Below are 19,591 nucleotides of genomic sequence, written 5' to 3'. Positions count from 1 at the left end.
TTAGTGAAGCATACGGAAAAATTGGGAATATAGACTTTTAGCTTTATATCAATGTTAAATTTCTTGAGCCTGATTACTGTACTTAAGGTGGTTACATAAGGGAATATCCTTGTTCTTAGGAAATATACATGGCCGTTTTAAGTCCTCAAGGAGCATGAGATATACCACCTACACTCGAGTGTTCAGAAAACAGATAGACAGAATGATAAGCAAATGTGGCAAAGTGTTAAAATTGGTGGATCTGGGTATCAGGGTGTAAGTGTAGGGGTATGTTGGAGTTCTCTGTAAAGGGTTTGTATTTTTTTTTTATTCAACATAATAGACAAGTTGTATTTTTGTCATCATGATCATTTCTTAGAACACCTGCATCAATTCAGAAAATGAAATAAAAAGAAAATAGAAAAAAATTCATGCATGCCATATCCCTTACCCCTTTCATTGATCACTAGCAGCGTTGTATTATTTTTGTAACTCTCTTGTAAGTTTGAAAGTACTTTAAAATAAAAATTTTTTTAATGAAGTTAAGGTTGAGATAAATGAGGGAAGAACCAAGAAATCAAATTTTGTCAGGTCCTTGCAAAACTGAGAAGAAATTTTCAGAAAATCCCAAACTGCTAATACTTTACCTAATTCAAATGCAGGAAACCAATTAGTTTGATAGCAGAGTGTTTTGATGACAAGAAGAAGATAGGGAAGAATAAATATCTTTTTACTTAGCTTTTTACTAAGGAAAATGTTCAAAAGATTTTAACTGCCAAATTATTTTTTAAGCAGACATATTGGATGTATTAATTAGTCCATTAATTAGTGGTAAATGCACAGAAAGTTCTGAAATGAGTTTCTGAACTAAATGTAAACATATCATTGAACACAAGTTCTCAAAGAACCCAAAGGTTACATGGAATTGCCTGTTAGAAGATTGTACTTTTTCCTAAAAAAAAGAAAAAAGGCCACCATATTGCTTTTAAAAGAGCTTTAGACGTGACATCAAGTACAGTAACTGGCAAGTCTCTTTCTCAAAAGGAAACTAGTGAGTGACTAATAAAAGGGATGTGTATGTATGTGCATGTGTATATGTTATGTGTGTTTGTTGCTAGAAGCCATTCCTAAATTATTCCTGATTGTTTGATTAATCCTGAATGAGGGACAAAAGAAAATTAATTAGGGTATCCTTTAAGCAAGTGGAAAAGGCAGTTAACATAACATTTAGAACCTGGAATTCTGATTGCTTCAAATGATTGAGAATAGGCTGACACAAAGAAGTTCTTTAGTTTTTTATTTTGTTTCAGGGCATGTGTGTGGGAGGGAAATGATTATTTAGAAGAACTGTCTTGTTAATCTATTGTATTTGCTAAATTAGTTAATCCTATTTTGCTTAAAATAAAAATAAAGTCACATGCTCTTTGTGATGCTTCCTGTGGTTTCTTGTTTGCCATTTTAAAAGTTGTTCTTGTGAAAACCTTTGAGCTGTTTTACCTCTCAGACTGAGGCAGTAGGAGCAGTTACTACTGAGGGTCCACTTTGGAGGAAGCAGTGAAACATCTCTGTGGCGTGCTAGTAGACCCCAGAGGGGAATGTGAGCGTCACCACTAATGCTTCAAACCAGAGACATTGTCCAATTAATTATATACATTAATTGCTTTTCCACTTGATTAAAGGATACCCTAGTTCGTTTTCCCCAACTGTTTCTAATCACACCTCTCTTCTCTAAAAGAAATATTTGGCAACCTAAAGTTTTTAAGTTGCCATAACCACTATGATATATGTGTGTTCTAAATAATTTTTAAATTTTCTTTTTTTATTGAAAAACTAAAACATAAGGCTCATAAATTTTTTTTAAGAAAAATTGCCGTTCATACAACTACCCAAACAACTATTTTCATTGTATTTTTTGGTACACACATACATTCTTGTAATCTTGTATAAATAACATCTTGCATTCTGCTTTTCTCAATATAATTGCTTAATTTAAAGAAATTAAAAAGTTAGGCACAGCTTTCCCCAACATGCAAATAATCAGAAGTCCTTGATAAGATTGACAAGAAACTATGCATATCTTTAACTGACTTATGGTATTATTGATGGAAATTATCTAGTGCACAGAGAACTGCCTCAGAGAGAAGAAACCAAAGTTGGAATATGTATGGGCAGTCCCCTTAATTGGGACTTCCAATGCATTAGGCCCCAAAACCAAAGCAAATCTGAGAACTGGGATTTGACACTGTAACTTCTAAGAGTAATCAAATTATATATTCTGCTTGCAACCAGTTTGACCTAAAGCCAGGTTGAAGAGGGAGAGGAAAAAAACTAGCATCCCATGAGGAACTTCTCTGAGCCTGGTACCGTGCTGGGTGCTTCCTCATGGGTGATCTTGTGTGATCTTCACACTATCTTTGTGAATTAGATAGGAGAGTGTCATTTTTATATAGTAGAAAATTGAAGGTCATGGAGCTAAGCAACTGATCCCCAGTTCCACAGCTGTGAAGTGTTTGAGGGCATTTGACACTCACTGCCCAACCTCAAAGTCCATAACTTCTATGTAACATATATTTCCTTTGTTTCCATGCAGAAGCCTGAATTAATTTTTATTATCTTCCCACCACTCACTTTCTTAAAAGCTATAAAACTGGATTATTGTACTCACTTTTCTCTCTCACTTTCTTAAAAGGTTCAAAACTGGATTATTATACATTATTTCCAAGGAATCTTGGGAGACAACAAAACTCTACCAACACAGTTATAGAGAACTCCAATTCCATTAGATATAGAAGTGGTTCCCGAATAACCTCATCCCACTTTGATGATCTTGGTGCATATTCCTCAGTGCTTCTATATAATATATAAAATATCATCACTTATTTAAATATGCTAGTTATTAGTTGTATTTTCTCCATTTATTTATGCTGAAAAATAAATTCATTAAGGTAGAGAGAACTTTCCCTTTTTTATTTCCATGGTACAAGGTAGAGGACTCCTAGTAATATTTTATTAATGTTTAAAAGATCTACCCTTTTTATTGCCACTAAAATAGCTTTACCATGGGCCCCACAAAATTAAAACTGAATTGATAGTTACATGAAACTGGTCTGTCCAGATGGAGATAAACCAGCAATACTGCAAGATTTCCTGAGCTACGTTAAAACCATACTTTTAGTATGCCATGATTTGTAATTAGATATTAAACTTAACTCATTTGCTTTCCTCCTTATACAGGCCGCACTCTCAAAACTCCAGACTGGTACAATCCAGGTAAGTTAAGAAAACTGAAATTTAGCCAAAGCTACTTTGACTTTTTTTTTTTTTTTTTTGCATGGGCAAGCACTGGGAATCAAACCCAGGTCGCTGGCATGGCAGGCGAGAAATCTGCCTGCTGAGCCACCATGGCCCGCCCTACTTTGACCTTTTTGATGACATATATAGTAATTTATTAAAGCCCAGGCTGATATGCCAGCTTTTTCTCTGTCACATCTTCAAGTGAGATAAAATATCTCTAGGTGGGTATGGGATGAGCTGGATTTCCCCCTTTTCTCTGGAGTACAGGAGGGTGGCAGAGTCCATGGTTCAGGAAAACTTAATTCCCTGCAGTAAACACTGCATGGCCAGAAAGAGCCAGTCTTCTTGCTAATTACAGGGGACAGTTTGGTTTGCTTTGTATAACTCTGGTATACTTCTTCTTTAGAGCGTGTTGGAATTCATGGACCTCCAGTTATAATTGAAGGGAGTGAATATTGGTTTGTTGCTGATCCTCACTTAAACTATGAAGAAGCTGTCTTGTACTGTGCTAGCAATCACAGTTTCCTTGCTACTTTAACATCTTTTGCAGGACTAAGAGCCATCAAAAACAAAATAGCAAATGTAATTTAAAAGAATTGCATTTTAAATATTTTTCTTATTTTTATATTCATTCTATTAAAAAATGTTTTAAAAATATTGCCAAAATCTTAAAAAGTTAAATGTTCTTCTGAAGTAAGATTTGCCTAACAACTAACTGCACATTCATTGTTTCATGTTGAAAATGTTATATAAAATTGCTTAATCTTTTAAAATATTGACAATTAATAATAAATGTCCACTTATAAGATGAACACCAGTAGATAATATAAATAAGCCTAATTGCTTGTCCCATAGTTTTTTTTACTAAAAATCAACTTTAGAGTTAATTTGAATTTGCTTCTATTAATACTAACTTCGAAAAATGACTTTTTTGAGGAAAAATAATTTATATATTTAAAAGCATAATTTGTTTCAATAAGATACTAATGTATGTTCTATTAATATATTGGTTCAATTAATGTTTGTCCATAATTATAGCAACCATATTTTCAGCATCCAAAATATCCTGTGAATATATAAAGACTTTTCAGACTACTTTCTGTTGAAAAGTTGGTTCATGTAATTTAGAGACCAGTGTCATGGAATGTCTGGAAATTGTAGTGGTTTGGGATTACTGTGGAACTGGGCATTTAAATCAAAACTCTCATAGAAAACTCAGTACATAGAAGGATGGATGTTTGGTTTGCTTTTCAGATATCTGGCGATGAACAGAAGTGGTGGGTGAGAACTACTGCGGATGCGGCAGAGCATCATTATATGTAGTAGGTTATTGAAGCTGCCTTTGTGAAATTGCAATTTAAAAGAAGTAGTCCCAGATTCTCTGACACTAACTAGATTACTATTTATGAATGATTAACTAGTTTCAAACATTAATCCATGAAGTGCTTAAATGGAGAAACCAAATCCTCTTGCATGCTATTGTCAAGAAAAAAAGCAGTATAGAATGGCGTTGGCATTAAATTTTGAATTACAGTCACTGACAGTAAAAATCAGGATGGAACATCTGGTTACATCGTAAGTTGTCAAATCTCAATTTCTTTCAGCTCACGACATCCATGGCACCGCTTTCCTATGACATTTGGAAGGGAATGCTTGTACATGTCTGCCAAGACTTGGTTAAGAGGTAAAGTTGATTCTGAATCTTTTAATGTTGATTATATAATATGTGAACTTCAGATTCAACCTCCAGCTTAAATCTTGTTTTCCTTTTGATTGTGTGTTTGGTAGATTCATCTTATTCTGATTTATTGTTAATGACTATAGCTCAAATTCCAAACCTAATGAAGTTGCATTTCACTCGGGTATTTTGTCTTGATAAACACAGAAATGAATCTTGCAAATATTACAGGCAGCAGTTAAAATTCTTTCCCCCTCATTAGCTTTCCCTTCACTTGTCTTCCTTCTTCCTCTTATCACTCTTTGAATGGTATAGTTAAACTGAATGTGTACGTTTTTATAGACAATACTGGTATGACAGACTGATATGAATAATAGTAGAAAACAAAAATAGCTAGAGAAGAAAGTGAATACATTTTAGCCATTTGGAAAAAAATCCGTTTAAAGCAGCTTTCTTTTCTACTGGGTTGTCTTTAAAATATGTCAAATGAAAAATTCTTACCACAGTAATCTTGCATTTTTTTCTCAGACTTAAATAAGCCAGAAGACTGTAATATCAAATTGCCCTTCATCTGTGAAAAATATAATGTATCTTCATTAGAGAAATATAGTCCAGAATCTGCAGCTAAAGTACAATGTTCTGGGGATTGGATTCCTTTTCAGAATAAGGTAAAAAGAGAATTGCTACATTGTGTAAATAATGATGACCTTCATGAAGGTTGTGTAACTGATGACAGAATGGTAAATCATCAGATAATTTCACTTAGATGGCCTCTTGAATATTTAAATTATCCCATCTGACCTTGCCAGAAACTATGGGTGGTATTAAAAGTTAAGTCTCAAATTAGTCATGACTATAGGTCTTTCAAAGTACAATGAATGTTTCTATTCTGTCTAATACTTAAATTGTTGGTGTTTATCTGTCAAACAGTAGTAATTCATTGAATAGTCAGGATTATTTCTGTGGCATTGAGGGAACTGGTATAATTTGTGGCTGATGTATTCCCCTCATCCAACCCCCCCCCCCCCCCCCAAGGAAAGCATCTGCTAATCAAATTAGATCAGCATTTCCCAAGCCTACTCTTCAGGGAATGGACATATGCTACAAAATGTATTGATTTTGCCTCCAAAGGGGGGTTTATGATTAAATAAATTAGAAAACGCTGCATTCTGTATCTCCTTTTTTGAGATTTATAACCCTGATAGATGCATATGTCTGGATGGACCTGCATTTAGCTACAAAAAGCAGAGGCTTCTATAGTATGTTAAAATCTTTATTCATTCACATAAAAGAAGTCTGAAGGTAAACAGGGTGAGGCTGGTATGGAGACCCATGAAGTCCTCAAAACCAGGCTTCTTTTGTCTTTCTGCTCTGCCATCCATGACATAGGGCTTCCATTTCCAAGTTCAGGTGCTTTCTCTAAGGCTCTTTCCTAGAAGCCCCCTCCAGTTACTTTACTTACATCTCATTGGTCACCCCTATCCGTAAGGAGGCTGAGAAATGTTTTAGAGCTAGGCACATTTCCATACCTGATAATACAAAGATTCTATTAGGAAGGGAAAAGTGGAGAATAAGTTGTAGGTGGGCAAGCAGTGATCACTTTCACAATCTATTGAGAAGTCTATAATAATAATAATAGCCTCATATTGAGGTGAGCTAATGGCTCAAGGTCCTTTTACACCACTTATCTCCCCACCCAGAACCTCAGATATAAAAGATCCTCCCTTATCCTTCCCGTGTGGGCTAAAGTCTGACTTCAGACCCCAAACATGCCGGTGCCTGAATAAATTCCTTCATCTGTGATAAAACAGACAAAATATATATATATATATATATATATATATATATATATATCAAGGGCTTGGCTCATTGACTAGGGAGATAAGTGGCGTGAAAGGACCTTGAGCCATTAGCCCCGGTCGCGGGGGGGGGGGAGGGTGTGCAGACTGGGACGTGGATGAAACAGTTGTTTCGATATTGCCTGGGTGCCACTGGGGATGCTTCTGTTATTCCTGCCCCTTGTTCAGGGTCCAAGCCTATCGTTCCAACATTTGGTTATACATACAAAAAAAGAAAAAATGGGTTAGGTCAGGGGGGGAGAGTAAGCCTTGTTCATTCTGGCTGCTTCCTGATGTTAGAGGTTGATGACATGGGGGGGTGTGGTTTTTTTCTTTCCTCGTATTGAGGTGAGGGGAGGAATTTTACAAGGAGGAGAGGCTGATAATGAATTTCTTGTAACAGAAGAATGTTTTTTATGTGGCTTTGGGTGACATTGTGGACCACAGACTGAATAAAATGCACTAGAGCTTGTGTGATGTAGGTTCCTGTGGATATTAAGAGCAGAAGAGTTATTAGTAGGGTGACAGTCATGATAAACCATGAGGGTTTTTGCAATCATTGATTCCAAGACTCAGAAGTCCATTGATGGAGAGGCTAGTAAGGGGATTGGCAGGCCTTGGTTATTGGGGGCTGTGTTGACACGGGAGGATAGGTAAACCAGGGTGCAAGTTTCAGTTCAATTTGTGGGTAGACAGAGATATAGGTTGAAATTCCACATAAAAAGAAAATCCTGGGCAGGCCATGGTGGCTCGCAGACAGAATTCTCACCTGCCATGTTGGAGATGAGGTTCAATTCCTAGTGCATGCCCATGCAAAAAAAAAAAAAAGAAGATCCTTTGTCCGTGTACACATGTGATGAGATATATGGAAAATGCCAGAGAGCTTATGTTTTTTTAAAGGCGAGTTATAGCAGTAATGCAACTGCCAGAGTGGGGATGCAAGGGCACTTATGCAACTACCATGTCAACTTCTGATCTTGAGGCTTGCTCTCGTGAAGCTTATTTATGTAGCAGAGAAGCTAAGGCTTCCTATAGTTATGCCTGAGAGTTACTTCCAGAGGACTTCTTTTGTTGCTCAGATGTGGCCTCTCTCTCCCTCTCTCCAAGCCCAACTGTGCAAGTAAAATCATTACCCCCTACGTGGGATATGACATTCAGGAGTGAAAGTCTCCCTGGCAACGTGGGATATAAATCCCAGGGATGAGCCTGGGCCTGGCAGGTTGGGATCAATAATGCCTGCCTGACCAGATTGGGGAGAAGAATTGTAACAAAATAAAGTATCAGTGGCTGAGAGAGTTCAAAGTTGAGGCTATTCTGGAGGCTACTCTCATCTCTCATGCAAGCTGCAGCTAGATACTGATATTTACCTTGGTTTGCCAACCCTAAAGAACATCTAGGGCTCTGTTTGAGATTCTGCAAAAGTTCCATGCACTACAATTACTTACCAGAAACCTACAACCTCCAGATTGGTTCCTGGACCAGTTAAATCTTGAACCCAAATGGGACAGCCTCTTCAGAACATCAGCTAATTCTATCTTCCTGTCCCATAGTATTAACAGCCCTTTCCAACAAGAAAAAGTTAGAATGGGCATAGTCCAAATACCCCTAAAGATTGGGAGAATGATCACAGGAGAAGGAGGAGCTATAACAGAGAAAAAGGATTTAACGAATCAGTATGACTGCTGATTCATTATATCGATACTTCTTTTAGTCTCCAGCGTCTTGGAGCAGGTAAAAGGAAAAATCTAAAACTGTAGAACTGTAAACAAACTCTGAAATCAGTTCTATAACTACTGGTTACAATGTGCTTTGAAATTTATTGCTTTTTTTGGTATATATATTTCACAGTTTTTAAAAATGTGTGTTTTTTTTTGTTATAATTAAGAGCATAGACTTTGAAGTGAGAAAGAACTGAATAAAAATGCTGATCTTACTTCTGAATAGCTATTTTACTTCTTGGTAAATTTAGCTTCACTTCCCTGTGGCTCAGTTTTCCCATTTATTGTGAGAATTAAATGAGATAATGATAATGCAAACTTTTTAGCAGATAGTAAGATTCAACAAAGAGGATATTTACAAAACATAAATTTGTATACCACTCTTCAGTTTAAATTGAAAGTATAAACCTACATTCTAATGGTACTAGTTTGTAAATTTCTTTATCTTACAGACTGAAAATGTAGCCCGCTAAAAGATGAAGCTTTTACTTCCTGTGTTAGTTATGATTCGTATGTGTCCTTTGTTTGCAGTGTTTTCTAAAGATCAAACCCAGCTCTGTTACATTTTCTCAAGCAAGCGAGACTTGTCATGCCTATGGTGGCACCCTTCCTTCAGTGCTGAGCCAGAGTGAACAAGGTAGTAGATCTGTTTCGGAAACATTCTTATCTTGGGGCCAACTTAGTTGTGGAGGCTGTGGGAAATTAACATATAAAATAATCTTACTACACTGGGAGTAAAAAGCAGTTTTACTTACAGACTCTTCTGATAGTTGAATAAGCAAGAATTATCCATTGACAATTTTGGTATATCTTTAATTTGAGTAAGTCAGAGGCTTAAACATTTTCTTTCTAACAGATTTTATTACATCCTTGCTTCCTGATATGGAAACTCCTTTATGGATTGGTTTGCGCTGGACTGCCTATGAAAGAATAAACAAATGGATGGATAACAGAGAGCTGACATATAGTAACTTTCACCCATTATTGCTTAGGTGGAGGCTGAGAATACCAGTAGATGTAAGTTTTTTTAATCAACAATCTGTATAGTTCTGTGAAATATGAAATATCCAAGTCTTCCATAAGTTACTGGTTTAAGAACAGCGTTTATTGTATGATTCCATTTATATGAAACGTCCAGATCAGGCTAATCTTAGAGATAGAAAATAGATTAGGGTCTGCCAGGGACAAGGAGAATGGAAACATTGGGTTGTGATGGCTAAAGGGTATGGGGTTTCTTTTTGTTATGCTGAAAATGTTTTAAAATTGATTAGGGCAATGATTGCATAACTCTGTGTATATGCTAGAAACCATTGGGTTGTATATTTTAAATGGCCGAATTGTATTGTATGTGAATTATATCTGAAAAAGCTGTTAACCAAAAATGAGGAAGAAGAAGAAGAGGAGGAGAAAGAGGAGGAGGAACAGCAGCAGCAGCCACAACAACAGGGACTTTTCCAGCCTTTAGTTGGATACCCTAGTTTTTTATGGTTGTATCAGATTCCATAGCATTCATTTTTCAACCTGTAAAATTATCTAATAGTGATTTGTAGATAGAAGCAAAATTAAATGTTTTACTTAACATTTTGGACTTTGGGTTCTCAGCCTAAAGTCTCTTAGAACAAAAACTACAACATTGGTGATTGGTTGATTGGTTGATTTTCCCCTAAGAGCTACTAAGTTGGTGATTGGTTGATTTTTCCCTAAGAGCTACTAAAAGGGAAGAGGGCATTATGTTGACAGTAAGGCATCCTGACAGCATGGCACTGCTGCCCTTTGCTTCTGTTGTTACTACTTGCTGGGTGCAAAAATACTTTATGTACAAAAGGCAGAGGTTAAAAATTAACATAAAATTCAAATTCCAAAAACATGCCCTAGTCAATAACCAATTGATGTTCTTGATGCAGTGTAACTTTCTGAAGATGGTTAGATGTTTGTGGCAAAGGAAAGTCTGAATCATGTGTAACTATGTACAATGTAAATACCAAAATAATTATTGTCTCCCCTGCATCATACCATATATAAAAATTAATTCAGAATGGATTGATGATCTAAATATAAGAGCTAAAAGCATAAAATTCTTAGAAGTTAGCATGTGGGAGGGATCTTCAGTCTGTATGGATTCTTAAATGTGACACAAAAAAGCATAAGCAGCTCTTTCTCCGCCAGTGGCACTCCCGCCGCCATCTAGCCCTCCTCTTCCTCTTTCTCTGCCGGCGGCACTCCCTCCACCATCTAGCCCTCCTCTTCCCCTTTCTCCACCGGCGCTCCCGCCGCCATCTAGCTCTCCTCTTCCCCTTTCTCCGCTGGAGCTCCTGCCACCATCTAGCCCTCTGCTTCCTCTTTCTCCGCCGGCAGTGCTCCCGCCGCCATCTAGCCCTCCTCTTCCTCTTTCTCCGCCGGCGGCGCTCCCGCCGCCATCTAGCCCTCCTCTTCCCCCTTCTCCGCCGGCACTCCCGCCACCACCTAGCCCTCCTCTTCCTCTTTATCCGCCGGCGCTCCCGCTGCCATCTTGCCCTTCTCTTTCCCCTTCTGCTCTGGCGGCACTCCATCCGCCATCTTATCCTTCCCTTTCTCCTCCTCCTCCAGCGGCTCTCCAACCACCACCATGCCCTCTTCCACCTTCACCAGCTCCTCTGCCACCGTCCTCGACAGCCTTGCCATCCTCACTTTTCTCCTCCAGAACAGCTACTAGGGGAGTAGAAACGATACAGAATAGCTCCCGGAGCCATGACAGAGATCAAAAAGACAGCGTACCCCATCCTGGAACGGCTGACTGGCTGAGAGAACCCGCTCCGGTGAGATCGCTGAGGGGCGTGGGCTTCCCCGGGCGGGGCAGCAAGAGGCTGGAGTCCCTCCCCTCCTCCTTCCCGGGCCAGCTGGCAAAATTGGGCAGGTGGTCCCCTCAAGCCGCGGCGGCTGGCGCCCCCACCACGCACGGCCCCCAGACCAACTGAGAGAATTGGATTGGAAATCCCCAGGCCGCGGAGAACGGTGACCGGGGGGGTCCCTTCCAAACACGTGACTCCCCGGTCCGGCTGGGAACGGTGCATTCTCCCGGGCCGCGGCAGCTGGCGCCCTCCCGCCACGCTTGGCGCCCCGGGCTGACTAGGAAATTCGGACAGGCGCTCTCCCAGGCTGCGGCGGCCGGCGACCCTCCCTGCGTTCGAACCCCCAGGTCGGCTAGCACTCTTCCAAGTCGCTTCGGCTGGCAAACCTCCCCCACGACGAGAGTTTTCCAAAGTTAAAGGACCCACAGCACCTTTTACTGGTGGGACCCACAGACAAATGTGTGCCACGAGTGCCACCTACTGGGCAGGATAAGAAAAACAGAACCCAGAGATTTCACAGAAAAATCTTTCAACCTGTTGGTTCCAACACCCAGGGAAATCTGACTAAATGCCCAGACACCAGCAGAAGATAACGGACCACACTCAGAAAATTGAAAATATGGCCCAGTCAAAGGAACAAACCACTAGTTCAAATGAGATACAGGAGCTGAGACAACTAATGCTGAGTATACGAACAGAAATGGAAAACCTCTTCAAAAACGAAATCGATAAATTGAGGGAGGACATGAAGAAGACATGGGCTGAACAAAAAGAAGAAATAGAAAAACTGAAAAAACAAATCACAGAACTTATGGAAGTGAAGGATAAAGTAGAAAAGATGGAAAAAACAATGGATACCTACAATGATAGATTTAAATAGACAGAAGATAGAATTAGTGATTTGGAGGATGGCACATCTGAATTCCAAAACAGAAACTATCGGGAAAAGAATGGGAAAATTTGAACAGGGTATCAGGAAACTCAAGGACAATATGAACCGCACAAATATACGTGTTGTGGGTGTCCCAGAAGGAGAAGAGAAGGGAAAAGGAGGAGAAAAACTAATGGAAGAAATTATCACTGAAAATTTCCCAACTCTTATGAAAGACCTAAAATTACAGATCCAAGAAGTGCAGTGCACCCCAAAGAGATTAGACCCAAATAGGCGTTCTCCAAGACACTTACTAGCTAGAATGTCAGAGGTCAAAGAGAAAGAGAGGATCTTGAAAGCAGCAAGAGAAAAACAATCCATCACATACAAGGGAAACCCAATAAGACTATGTGTAGATTTCTCAGCAGAAACCATGGAAGCTAGAAGACAGTGGGATGATATATTTAAATTACTAAAAGAGAAATACTGCCAACCAAGACTCCTATATCCAGCAAAATTGTCCTTCAAAAATGAGGGAGAAATTAAAACATTCTCAGACAAAAAGTCACTGAGAGAATTTGTGACCAAGAGACCAGCTCTGCAAGAAATACTAAAGGGAGCACTAGAGACAGATCTGAAAAGACAGAAGAGAGAGGTATGGAAAAGAGTGTAGAAAGAAGGAAAGTCAGATATGATATATATAATACAAAAGCCAAAATGTTAGAGGAAAATATTATCCAAACAGTAATAACACTAAATGTTAATGGACTGAATTCCCCAATCAAAAGACATAGACTGGCAGAATGGATTAAAAAACAGGATCCTTCTATATGCTGTCTACAGGAAACACATCTTAGACCCAAAGATAAACATAGGTTGAAAGTGAAAGGTTGGGAAAAAATATTTCATGCAAATAACAACCAGAAAAGAGCAGGAGTGGCTATACTAATATCCAACAAATTAGACTTCAAATATAAAACAGTTAAAAGAGATAAAGAAGGACACTATATACTAATAAAAGGAACAATTAAACAAGAAGACATAACAATCATAAATATTTACGCACCGAACCAGAATGCCCCAAAATACATGAGGAATACACTGCAAACACTGAAAAGGGAAATAGACACATATACCATAATAGTTGGAAACTTCAATTCACCACTCTCATCAATGGACAGAACATCTAGACAGAGGATCAATAAAGAAATAGAGAATCTGAATATTACTATAAATGAGCTAGACTTAACAGACATTTATAGGACATTACATCCCACAACAGCAGGATACACCTTTTTCTCAAGTGCTCATGGATCATTCTCAAAGATAGACCATATGCTGGGTCAGAAAGCAAGTCTTAACAAATTTAAAAAGATTGAAATCATACACAACACTTTCTCAGATCATAAAGGAATGAAGTTGGAATTCAATAATAGGTGGAGTGCCAGAAAATTCACAAATACGTGGAGGCTCAACAACACAGTCTTAAACAACGAGTGGGTCAAAGAAGAAATTGCAAGAGAAATTAGTAAATACCTCGAGGCAAATGAAAATGAAAGCACAACATATCAAAACTTATGGGACGCAGCAAAGGCAGTGCTAAGAGGGAAATTTATTGCTCTAAATGCCTATATCAGAAAAGAAGAAAAGGCAAAAATGCAGGACTTAACTTTCCACTTGGAAGAACTGGAGAAAGAACAGCAAACTAATCCCACAGCAAGCAAAAGGAAAGAAATAACAAAGATTAGAGCAGAAATAAATGAAATCGAAAACATGAAAACAACAGAGAAAATCAATAAGACCAGAAGTTGGTTCTATGAGAAAATCAAAAAGATTGATGGGCCCTTAGCAAGACTGACAAAAAGAAGAAGAGAGAGGATGCAAATAAATAAGATCAGAAATGGAAGAGGAGACATAACTACTGACCTCACAGAAATAAAGGAGGTAATAACAGGATACTATGAACAACTTTACGCTAATAAATACAACAATTTAGATGAAATGGATGGGTTCCTGGAAAGACATGAACAACCAACTTTGACTCAAGAAGAAATAGATGACCTCAACAAACCAATCACAAGTAAAGAAATTGAATCAGTCATTCAAAAGCTTCCTAAAAAGAAAAGTCCAGGACCAGACGGCTTCACATGTGAATTCTATCAAACATTCCAGAAAGAATTAGTACCAACTCTCCTCAAACTCTTCAAAAAAACTGAAGCAGAGGGAAAACTACCTAATTCATTCTATGAAGCCAACATCACCCTCATACCAAAACCAGGCAAAGATATTACAAAAAAAGAAAACTACAGACCAATCTCTCTAATGAATATAGATGCAAAAATCCTCAACAAAATTCTAGCAAATCGAATCCAACAACACATTAAAAGAATTATACATCATGACCAGGTAGGATTCATCCCAGGTATGCAAGGATGGTTCAACATAAAATCAATTAATGTAATACACCATATCAACAAATCAAAGCAGAAAAATCACATGATCATCTCAATTGATGCAGAGAAGGCATTTGGCAAGATTCAACATCCTTTCCTGTTGAAAACACTTCAAAAGATAGGAATACAAGGGAACTTCCTTAAAATGATAGAGGGAATATATGAAAAACCCACAGCTAATATCATCCTCAATGGGGAAAAATTGAAAACTTTCCCCCTAAGATCAGGAACAAGACAAGGATGTCCACTATCACCACTATTATTCAACATTGTGTTGGAGCTTCTAGCCAGAGCAATTAGACAAGAAAAAGATACACAAGGCATCAAAATTGGAAAGGAAGAAGTAAAACTATCACTGTTTGCAGACAATATGATACTATACGTCGAAAACCCGGAAAAATCCACAACAAAACTACTAGAGCTAATAAACGAGTACAGCAAAGTAGCAGGTTACAAGATCAACATTCAAAAATCTGTAGTGTTTCTATACACTAGTAATGAACAAGCTGAGGGGGAAATCAAGAAACGAATCCCATTTACAATTGCAACTAAAAGAATAAAATACCTAGGAATAAATTTAACTAAAGAGACAAAAAACCTATATAAAGAAAACTACAAAAAATTGTTAAAAGAAATCACAGAAGACCTAAATAGATGGAAGGGCATACCGTGTTCATGGATTGGAAGACTAAATATAGTTAAGATGTCAATCCTACCTAAATTGATTTACAGATTCAATGCAATATCAATCAAAATCCCAACAACTTATTTTTCAGAAATAGAAAAACCAATAAGCAAATTTATCTGGAAGGGCAGGGTGCCCCGAATTGCTAAAAACATCTTGAGGAAAAAAAACGAAGCTGGAGGTCTTGCACTGCCTGACTTTAAGGCATATTATGAAGCCACAGTGGTCAAAACAGCATGGTATTGGCATAAAGATAGATATATCGACCAATGGAATCGAATAGAGTGCTCAGATATAGACCCTCTCATCTATGGACATTTGATCTTTGATAAGGCAGTCAAGCCAATTCACCTGGGACAGAACAGTCTCTTCAATAAATGGTGCCTAGAGAACTGGATATCCATATGCAAAAGAATGAAAGAAGACCCACATCTCATACCCTATACAAAAGTTAACTCAAAATGGATCAAAGATCTAAACATTAGGTCTAAGACCATAAAACAGTTAGAGGAAAATGTAGGGAGATATCTTATGAAACTTACAATTGGAGGCGGTTTTATGGACCTTCAACCTAAAGCAAGAGCACTGAAGAAGGAAATAAATAAATGGGAGCTCCTCAAAATTAAACACTTTTGTGCATCAAAGAACTTCATCAAGAAAGTAGAAAGACAGCCTACACAATGGGAGACAATATTTGGAAATGCCATATCAGATAAAGGTCTAGTATCCAGAATTTATAAAGAGATTGTTCAACTCAAGAACAAAAAGACAGCCAACCCAATTACAAAATGGGAAAACGACTTGAACAGACACCTCTCAGAAGAGGAAATACAAATGGCCAAAAGGCACATGAAGAGATGCTCAATGTCCCTGGCCATTAGAGAAATGCAAATCAAAACCACAATGAGATATCATCTCACACCCACCAGAATGGCCATTATCAACAAAACAGAAAATGACAAGTGCTGGAGAGGATGTGGAGAAAGAGGCAAACTTATCCACTTTTGGTGAGAATGTCAAATGGTGCAACCACTGTGGAAGGCAGTTTGGTGGTTCCTCAAAAAGCTGAATATAGAATTGCCATACGACCCAGCAATACCATTGCTGGGTATCTACTCAAAGGACTTAAGGGCAAAGACACAAACGGACATTTGCACACCAATGTTTATAGCAGCGTTATTTACAATTGCAAAGAGATGGAAACAGCCAAAATGTCCATCAACAGACGAGTGGCTAAACAAACTGTGGTATATACATACGATGGAATATTATCAACTTTAAGACAGGATAAACTTATGAAGCATGTAATAACATGGATGGACCTAGAGAACATTATACTGGGTGAGTCTAGCCAAAAATTAAAGGACAAATACTGTATGGTCCCACTGATGTGAACAGACATTTGAGAATAAATTTGGAATATGTCATTGGTAACAGAGTCCAGCAGGAGGTAGAAACAGGGTAAGATAATGGACAATTGGAGTTGAAGGGATACAGACTGTGCAACAGGACTAGATACAAAAACTCAAAACTGGACAGCACAATAATACCTAAGTGTAAAGTAATCATGTTAAAACACTGAATGAAGCTGCATCTGAGCTATAGGGTTTTTTTTTTTTTTTACTCTTATTATTACTTTTATTTTTTTCTCTATATTAACGTTCTGTATCTTTTTCTGTTGTGTTGGTAGTTCTTCTAAACCGATGCAAATGTACTAAGAAACGATGATCATGCATCTATGTGATGATGTTAAGAATTGCTGATTGCATATGTAGAATGGTATGATTTCTAAATGTTGGGTTAATTTCTTTTTTTCCGTTAATTAATAAAAAAAAAAGCATAAGCAACAAAAGAAAAAATAGATAAATTGGGTTTCATCAAAATTAAAAACTTTGGTGCATCAAAGACGTTATCAAGAAAGTAAAATGGGAGAAAATACTTGCAAATCATATCTCTGGTAAGTGTGTAATATCTAGATGTACAAAGAACTCCTACAACTCAACTACAAAAAGACAACCCAATGGACAAAAGACTTGAATAGACATTTCTGCAAAGAATATATTCAGATGGTGAATAAGCACATGAAAAGATGTTAATTATGAATCAAAACTACAACGAGATACTACTTCACACTCACTAAGATAGCCATTATTTAAAAAACAGAATATAAAAAGTGTTGGCAAGGACATGGAGAAGTAGGAACCCTCATACATTGTTGGTGGGGATGTAAAATGGTGCAGCTACTATAGAAAACAGCTTGGCAGTTCCTCAGAAAGTTAAACTTTGAATTCCCATATGACCTAGCAATCCTACTTCCGAAGAATTGAAAACAGGGATACAACAGGTTTTGTATACCAAAATTCCTAGCAGTATTATACACATGAAGGCATTGTTCCAGCCCAGCTCAAGCCCACAACCGAAGAACACATCAGGCAAAAAGTTCCCCATGAGTTTAACTTGGGACTTAAAATAAGGAGATGACTCTTTTCCCGATAGCGGCGGGTTGGTCCACGAAAATACAAGAGGAAGGGGAGTGCCTTATATAGCAGAAACTTGTGAGACCAGGCCACAAAGAAGCCTCAGCTGAGTCTGGTGTAAGTTGATTACCAACAGTGATTAGGCTCTGTGACCTTAAAAGTCTGTATTTGGGTCATGAGGACTGCCGTGTACTCAAGCTCCACACTTTACCCTGGAGCTGGAGCAGGGGAGGAGGGAGGGGGATGTCCCGACCCCTGGGCAGCCACAGGTGTCATGTTGCATGAACAAAACCAGACACAAAAGAACAAATGTTGTATGATTCCACTTACCTTAAAGACTTAGAATACACAATTTAATGGAGACCGAAAATAGATTACAGGTTACCAGGGCCTGGATGGGGTCTGGAGAATGCAGAGATGTGTTATTTCTTATTGGGCACAGAGTTTCTGTCTGGGATCATGAAAAAGTTTTAATAGATAATGATGGGGCACAATATTGCCAGTGTAATTACTGTCACTGAGTTGTACACACAAAAATGGTTAAAATGGGAAGATTTGCATTGTATTTTTCACCAATGTATAAATATTTTATTATGGAAAATTTGGAAGTTATAGAAGAGTAACCTAATAGGAAAATATCAATTCCAGTACCATTTATACTAAGGACAGTGATTTTCAAATTTTTACCATGATCATTGTAAATAATACATCTAAATCATCATCCAGTACATAGATACAGATTTAATGCAGAATTGAAAGAAGAGTTTTCAGGAAATAAGTTACCCTTACAGATTGTGCACACTGATGTTTTCCCTTCCCTGCCCACCTCTCTTCTCTTTTCCTTTCCCCTCTCCTCTGTCCTATTTCATTATCACAAATGTTAGCCAAGATCCACCTAATTGATTTCATGACCTATTGAGTCTCAAACCCTATTTGAACCCTGATCTAGGGAATCTATGAATATTTTCAGAATTTTTTCATCTAGGGCTTTTCCAATACCTTGTTTTCTTGATATAAAGGAGATCATAGTATGTATATATATATTATGGTATTCTTCTTTTCCCACTTGGTATTACACTGTAAGTAGTTTCTTATGCTGTTAAAAGATCTCCTTGAGCAGCATTTTAATGGTTGCACAATATTTCTTGATAGATACCATATCACTTACCTAACCAATACTGGATGTTCATGTTGTTTCATTTTTGCACTATCATAAATGAACTTCTTTGTGCATAAATCTTTGCTTAAATTTCAGGTAACCTCCTGGTTTTGGAAGTCATATGGCTATATCAAAAAATAAAAGTAATTTTAAAGCTCTGGTTATCAAATTGCTTCCCAGAAAGGTTGTATGTGTTCATATTCTTGTCATTAGTGTATTGTAATTGCCTTTCTAGCCTCACAAGCACTTAAATAATTTCTAATATTTATTAAGCATTAAATATGTGCTGGGCACTCTGTTAAAGTATCACATGCATCATTTCATTTAATCTGCACAGTTGATGTGAAATAGTTACATTACCCATACCCTATCTTAGAAATGTAGAAACAAATATAGAGCCACGTAACTTGGCTGACCATGCAGACAGTGCATGCAGAGTTGGAATTTAAAGGTAGGTTCCAAGAGTATGCAGAGCCAGTGTTCTTAAACTATTACATTGCCTCTAATGAGCTTTTTCTTTTGAAAAATTCATGCTAATTTAATACCTTAAATGAGATTTTATTTTCATTTATATTTTTCTGAGTCCCAATGAAAACAAACTTATACAAGTT

The 19,591-nt window shown here is 37.7% G+C and overlaps 1 protein-coding gene across 3 annotated transcripts in view; it reads left to right on the top strand.

The window, feature by feature from the left end:
* Positions 1 to 19,591, top strand: part of LY75 (lymphocyte antigen 75) — a 212,563-nt gene that overhangs the window by 57,363 nt on the left and 135,609 nt on the right. For all 3 annotated transcript variants that reach the window (XM_077153968.1, XM_077153967.1, XM_077153966.1), the window contains 7 exons: positions 3,214 to 3,249; positions 3,680 to 3,855; positions 4,528 to 4,595; positions 4,878 to 4,957; positions 5,480 to 5,619; positions 9,039 to 9,144; positions 9,364 to 9,524. In XM_077153968.1, the coding sequence (XP_077010083.1) occupies positions 3,214 to 3,249; positions 3,680 to 3,855; positions 4,528 to 4,595; positions 4,878 to 4,957; positions 5,480 to 5,619; positions 9,039 to 9,144; positions 9,364 to 9,524 (767 nt within the window). The remainder of the gene's footprint in view (positions 1 to 3,213; positions 3,250 to 3,679; positions 3,856 to 4,527; positions 4,596 to 4,877; positions 4,958 to 5,479; positions 5,620 to 9,038; positions 9,145 to 9,363; positions 9,525 to 19,591) is intronic.

This window comes from Tamandua tetradactyla, chromosome 3, assembly GCF_023851605.1.
Source record: "Tamandua tetradactyla isolate mTamTet1 chromosome 3, mTamTet1.pri, whole genome shotgun sequence".
NCBI classification, from domain to species: domain Eukaryota; kingdom Metazoa; phylum Chordata; class Mammalia; order Pilosa; family Myrmecophagidae; genus Tamandua; species Tamandua tetradactyla.
Note: the sequence above shows the minus strand (reverse complement) of the source record. Positions and strands in the feature narration are given on the sequence as shown.